Below are 6,990 nucleotides of genomic sequence, written 5' to 3' on the forward strand. Positions count from 1 at the left end.
GGGTTCTCTAGTGGGTGGCCTGTGATTTGTATGCAGTCACCAGAGGTTAAGCTGCAGCCCCCAGGCTCCAAGTCCCGATGCCCATCCCTCACTGGCTGGCTACTCAGCCTGATAGAAATACTTTACCAAGCTGGCAGAGGTAGCTTCGTAAAAACACCCTTCAGTCATAAAAACCTCTAGCAACCTGCAAACCCATCAATATTAACAATGCCCTGAATAGTTACTTATTTTTATAAGAACACCTTACAGAAAATATTCCTAAAAGACTATAATGTCTAAGAAATGCTAACAAAGAAATAACACCAACCCCTATCTTTATTATTCATTTTATTTTTTGCCTTTTTTCAGCACTCTTTTTTCCTCCCTTCACATGCGTTAACCAAATATGGGGTATATCTAAATAGATATGGTATGTCATTTTTTCTGATAGCCATAAATTCAGGGTAACAGAAGGAAGCAAGAAAAAAAACCCTTTAAACTGTATTCCATCTTTAAACTTTACAAGTATTTTAGTACAAGGCTGCTGTCTTGACCAACTGGTGCATTAAGTGCTGTATTTCTCACTGGGATAAAGTCCATTGGTTCTCAGTGAAATAAAGTCAGGATTTTGCCAGCTGAAGTGTTTTCTTAAGCTCCTGAAGTTGCATGTTGCCATGAGTTATCATCATCTTAATTGTATCCTGTAAAGAGAAACAGAATCTGCTGAACTGAACATATGTACTGTAACATGTTACAATATACAGATTTTCACAAGAGCTTCTGCAGTTCTCTCTCAATTTATTTTTCTGAGGCAGGCAACGGCAAGCAATAAAATATTCAGCCTCTGAGAGATAAAGACTGCACAATACTTTTATTGTTAAAGTAGACGGAGCAACTATTTATGGACTCTTCATTCTTAATGATGCCCTGGTTTAAAATGGTGTAAACATAAATGGTAAAAGCCCTTTCACTTGAAAGCTAATGAGAACTTTCTTTATGCAAGTCCAAATGCTTTTGAGGGGTAAAAACAACAAACAGATGTTGTAAAGATGTTTCCAGAACTAAACAATATACGGCACAGATGGAAGTCATAATTTTCACCTGATCTTGCCCCAGAAAGTGGCCTACAGCCATGACCAAACAGAACTGCAAGGATGCAGACCGCTTTAAAAGGGTCCAATTCCACAAAAATCTGAACCCTCACTGCTTGATGGTTCAGATGAAAACGCTCCAAAACAGAGCACGTTCTGTAACCTGCATCTGCGGAGCTCCCAGCCCATTGTTGTTTTCAGAATGGAAGGGGGGAAAGGGAGCAGAGGGAGTTCTGTCTGGGCTTTTTTCAGCCAGAGCTGGAGGGTAGGACAGGTGGATTGGAGCCCCTGTCCAGCTACCCCATCCTCCCACCCCGGCTGGGGAACCCCAAGAATGAGCACCCTCAGCTCCCTTTCCCCCCTCCCATTCTGAAAACCGTACTCCGGTTGGGAGTGGGGAGTGGTGTTGCTACAGAGACCGGGCTGCAGGCTGGCAGGAAGCAGCTGGAATCCTCCTGGGCCCAACAATGAACTTCGACTGGGTTGGGGGGAAAATCACTGCATTAATGACATTAGCACGTATACACATGTGCTAATGCGACTTAGCTATTCATGCCTAAATTTAATCCCTGCTTTATACAGGGATCAAATTTAGGCTCACATAGCCTTAATTCACCATTTTTAAGGGTGCATTAAGAGCGTGCACATGTAGACGCATGCTCTTAATTCACCTTAAAAATGGCCATTTTAGGCCAAGACCAATTAAGAGGCACGCATAGACACCCACTTGGATCTGCAACAGTGACTGCTCTTCTGTGTGCACCCTTGGACATTTTCCTAACATTTTTGTATTACGTGGCCTAATTCCAGCCACTACTTCCTCAGTATTGACTAGGGAATGTGCATAGGTGAAAAGCAGAGAAATGGAGCTGCATGAAAAAAAAAAAAATGAAGGCTTCCCTACCCCATATGTACTTCCTATATTCAGACAGCCATCTGTGTTTGGCTTTGTTTTACTTGAATTCAAAATATTAATTTAAAAATTAAAAGCAGATACAAAGAAACAACCCCAGTGGAAATGAGATTGTTATAGTAGTCACATTACTAAATTTTAGAAATAATAGTTTTGTCTGCTTTCTGTTCCAAGGAAGGTCTTTTTTTAAATTTCCATTTGCACAGCTAAAGAGTCAGAAGAATGTTACACTTGACAAGAAATAAATGGAGAGGTGCACCTTGGTTTGTATTGGTTCGTATGTAAACATGACAGGAAAAAATCACATTCCAAAAACCCAGTTTTACAGAAGTCTCGGCACGCTTCTCATAAAATAAAAGCATCTTGCAAACTGCAGTCTTTAGCACTGAGTATGCTGCCAAGAGTTGAAAGGGCACCTGCTTGGGATTGCTGTTTATTCCTTACCTCTTCTGTAGCATCTTTATTTCTTTTGAATTCTTCCCTTGCCCACTGCTTGAGATAGTGACGATCATCTTCAGTAGGTACCTCACGAATAGCCCGCAGAATTCTTCTGTATAACTGAAGAACCTGCTGCCTTCTCAAGAACTGTGGAGGACAGGAGAAACAGCAGTTACACATGCTGTTGCAATGCTTTCCAGTCAGTGATACCAATGGTTTTTAAGCTGCCTTCTGTGGAACCCTGGGGTTCCACGACAAGTCATTAGGGGTTCTGCAAAGAGATTGGGAGTAATGACAGAGCAGGCCAGGAAGCAGTATGCCAGCATTGCTGGGCCTGGTTTCCTGGCTCCATGTTATCTCACAGGACAGGGGCAGAGTTTCTGAGGCAGAAATAGCAACATAAAAGGGTTACGTGGTTTTAGGAAGTTTGAAAACCAGTGAGTTATACTATCAGAGAAAGCACTATTTTTTTAAAATCATTGTCTAGTTTTAAGGAAGAAAATAAAGCCACCTGAAAATTAAATTAACCACAAGAAACCATTTGCCAAAAAAACCCTCCTGTACATCATTGGTAAAGAATCTTTTCCTCGCTGTGTAGAATTTTTTTCTTCATTTATTTGCAGGTCAGCCCTACACGGCGAGGCAAAAACTGCTCACCCCAAAAGAACTTGGGTGAGACATGAGACTTAACGGGCATATCTACATGTTCATATATGCATGTTTACTACTGTGCATTAAATTTAGTACCTCTAAGGTAAAGTACTAAATAAATGCACATTAGATTGCCCTAAAAGTGTATGCTTTTTAGTGACGCTTAATGCTCAGTAGCCTATTTTTACTGCACATTAGCATATTAGCATGGTTTTTGACCTGATGCTTTAAATATGCAGTAAAACACTGTGCATGAAAGTACACATATAGATGTGCCCACCAATTGCTAAGCTTGGTTTTGCTACTTTATTGGCTCATCAAATATCACTGCTGTTGTACAGGATATACTAGAAGAAGTGACCCGAGGAACAAAATTAAATGAGCCAAACACAAAATGCACCATGTGAACAGAGAATAAACTTGAACACAAAGCGTGGTACTTATTTATGTACATTAAGAAAAATATTTAAAGCATGCTATTAAGTCTTAGAAAGGCGGATTGAGAAGTTGCAGGAGATAAATGGGTTTTAATGCGAAATTTGAAAGAAAATGATGCTTAGCGCACAAAAAGGCGGAGTTCTATGTGCATGAAAGTAAGATGCTCAATCCTAGTTGGACAAAGCGAGACTGACTTGTGGTGATTGCTAATAATGGGCATGTTAGGACTGGAAAACAACAATAACTTTAAAATGGGTTGCTCAGTGCCCACCAGATCTTTCTGCATAAGTCATGAAGGGTCCATGCACATACAAGTATTTTGATACTGAATGTGTATTTTCTGCATGGGACACAGTCATTTCTATTCCTGTTCACTGATGAATTCTTGCTTCACATGCAGTAAAAGGCTGTGATACCTCACAGGCTTTCCATTACTGAGATAACTTCCAAAAGGAAATTAAGTTCAGTCTATAGTAAAATTAAGACTTAGAAGAGAAACAGTAAACATTAAACTCAATTATGTGGTCTGAATATCATATAACTAGATGAGTTGTTTTTTTTTCCAGTGTTAACTAGGAGAGGTCTGTAAAAAGGTTTTGCAATTCCTAGGAAGCAGACAAGAATCAGGACCCCATTATACCACACACTATAAGAAATGTGTGGCAGGTCAGTAGGGGGTGCTCCTGCATTGAGCCACCCACCTCACTGTGCCCAACCACCTCCCAGGCTCCAAGTGCCTCCCTGGGGGTGCCTCACATTTGGCCGACCCCCTGCCTGGAGCACACCCGCTAGCCTGGGGCTAAAACTGCCACCACCCGTGGCTTTGCACCCCCTGGGAAACGCAGGCCTAGTAGCCCTCGAGGGTATTTGATTCACTTCAAGAACTTGGGATGCTTTCCTCAGTAGGAAGCACAAGTAATGGTCTTTCTTAGTCAGCTGAACCAAGGAGCCCCAAGGCATAATCTAGACCCACTCCCAATGAGTTTCCCATACTAGGTACAAAGGAGAACTTTCTTGGTTACAAGGGGTAAGGTTGGAATAGGGTACAGGGTAGATCAATATCAGAGAAATCCCATAGAGCAAACTCCCATGGCCGGGTAGCCTTTGATCACACATCTGAGTTACTGCAAGCTATATATCTAGTTAGATCTCAAGTAGCTTACTCACAAGTAACATCCAGAGGCAGGTGGAGATTCCCTCTGGAGGCAGGCCGTTCCTTGATCATGAGTTTTAAGAGAGAGAGAGAGCAAACTTCAGATGGTCCAGCTCTTCTCTCTCTGAGTCTTCCTCATGGCTGCTGCCCCCTCCTCCTGGGCAGGCCTTAACTTATATAGCCCTTATGACATCATTTACCTGGTCCAATGGAGGTCAGCACCTGTTGGCTGTTAGCCAACCAATTTGAAATGCATCACTAGTTGCTGGGCAGACTGGCAGTCTCTAGCTCCCCAAGAAGCCCAAGCCTGTCACCCAGGTATGTAATGCCAGTCAGGCAGGCAGAGGGAGCATATTTCCCCCCTCCCTCAGGAATGTATCCCGCTCAAGTTACCTAAAGAGATAGGGTAAAGATGTGTATCCTCTGCTGGCCCCATCCTAACTAAATTGTCAGAGAGCAGAGTTTTTGGGGAGAAACAGAGGTGGCCTTCTGCCACTGCATGGTCTGTGCCCTAATGTGCTTACCATCTAAGGCCTACTTGAAACACAGGTTCATAGCCTGGCAACATCACTAAAGGACATATTTTTACACCAAAATAGTTATCCCAGTGCCTAGTGTGGATAAAGTTACATCGGCATCAAAGTGTTACACTAATACAGCCAATTACTCACGTTATACCAGCAATCTCAACACCAGACATCCACATGGGTCAGGTGGAGAGGGGTGTGCCACTTTGAGTAAATCTTACGCGGGGGTTACGTTCTGAAGTCAGTGCGTAAGGCGAAAATTGCATATAGTGAAAATTGGCCTTCCCGCCAGGCTTCACCACTGAGCAGCTGCTGCCGCCGCAGGGCCCGGACAAGGCGGGTGCAGCGCCACACAGCCCGTGCGTGCAACAGCTGCACCTTCCACATGCACTCCTTCCCCTCTTGTCCTCCGCTGCTTCGTCCTGCCAGAGCAGCCAGCTGAGCGTGAGCGAGCTACCGCCCCCCAGCCCCAGCAGCTGAGTGCGTCTAGCTGAATTCGCGTAAGTTAAATACGCGTAAGATGTGACTTGGCTGTATAGGCAAAGTGGTATGGTGTGTGTGCACAGATAAGCTGTGAGACAGTGATCAGAAATGGTTTTGAGCGACAGGCCTAAACAACTCAGCTCTAGTCTGAGGTAGATTGGATGCCTTTCTTCATCATCTAGCTGTGGTGTGGGAGAAGCCTACTTCTTAGGTTGCCTTGAGACAGGGACAGGCAAAATGTGGTCCATGGATTGGATTGGGTCTGTGGTAGACTCAATTTCCCAGCAGTCCTTGCCCCCTGTCTGTGGCTGCTTTCCATGGAGACCCCAGGAACAGCAGGGCTGTGACAGTCCAGAGCCAGGGTTTCTATGGAGACTGGCCCCAGCAGCACTGGCCGGATGTGCGAGCTGTTCCAGGGCTGGGATCTTGCACCGGTGATGGCATGGGCTGGAGCTGGGGGCAGAACTGCAGTCTGGTATCCACGCACCCCAGGCAGGGGCATACAGGCAGCAGCTCGTGGCTCTGCCCCAGCTCTGGATCACACTTGTCAGGCCCACAAGGCCTGGAGGGGAAGGGGCTGCTGGGAAATGGAATCTGGCAGCTGTCTGGATCTGCCATTTTGCCCACCCCTGACTTAAGACAAAATATAGCAAGTACATGGAGGGTATAGGAAGGAGCCCAAGAAGACAGGGACACAAGATGCATCTCACCTTGCCAGCTCTTGTCTATTAAGTAGCACACCATAACTGAGATGACAAAGGAGCATCTCAGGCCCCTGCCACACGTTACTTGTGATTACCAATTACTTGGCAATTACCTGTCTGGCCATATGTGCAAAGTAACTGTCACACAATTAATTGGTTAACTACATAATAAATTGAGACCTGCCACAAATACAAAGTACTTCTCATGCCACAAAAATGGCCCTTTATCCTCAGCCCGGCCAAAGCTTTGCTCCCCAGAGCCATGTCCTCCACCATCCTGCTTTCCAATGATCGTAGATGTGCCCACTCAGCTATAACAAGAGCCAAGCAGCTACAAAGTTAGGGCTTGAAAACATGTTCCAAGGGGATATAGCTGGTTTCTAGCCTGCTTAGATCTGATGATGTGGCAGGGCCCTCACACATACATGACTAGAGAGCCACTGAACAGCTTGCTTCCATTTTTAGAGAGTGGAAAGTTGCATTGACCGGCCCTGTCAGCATTTTCCCCATTTACATGGGAACAACAAACTGAATATCAACTTCTCCCACCGCCTCACAGGCAGCTCTAGTGAGTTTAATTAACGGCAAGGATGAATGGACATACACACCTGAG

At 44.6% G+C, this 6,990-nt stretch overlaps 1 protein-coding gene across 1 annotated transcript in view; it reads right to left on the reverse strand.

Annotated features, from left to right (window-relative positions):
• Positions 1-233: 233 nt before the first annotated feature.
• LYRM2 (LYR motif containing 2) overlaps positions 234-6,990 on the reverse strand; it is a 7,480-nt gene continuing 723 nt past the window's right edge. The window contains exons 2-3 of the mRNA XM_019537751.1: positions 2,428-2,568; positions 234-680 (exon numbers count right to left, since the gene is read on the reverse strand). Coding sequence (XP_019393296.1) covers positions 600-680; positions 2,428-2,568 — 222 coding nt within the window. The 3' untranslated portion in view covers positions 234-599. The remainder of the gene's footprint in view (positions 681-2,427; positions 2,569-6,990) is intronic.

The sequence above is a fragment of the Crocodylus porosus genome, unplaced genomic scaffold (genome assembly GCF_001723895.1).
Source record: "Crocodylus porosus isolate Cpor-Errol unplaced genomic scaffold, CroPor_comp1, whole genome shotgun sequence".
Classification (NCBI taxonomy): domain Eukaryota; kingdom Metazoa; phylum Chordata; order Crocodylia; family Crocodylidae; genus Crocodylus; species Crocodylus porosus.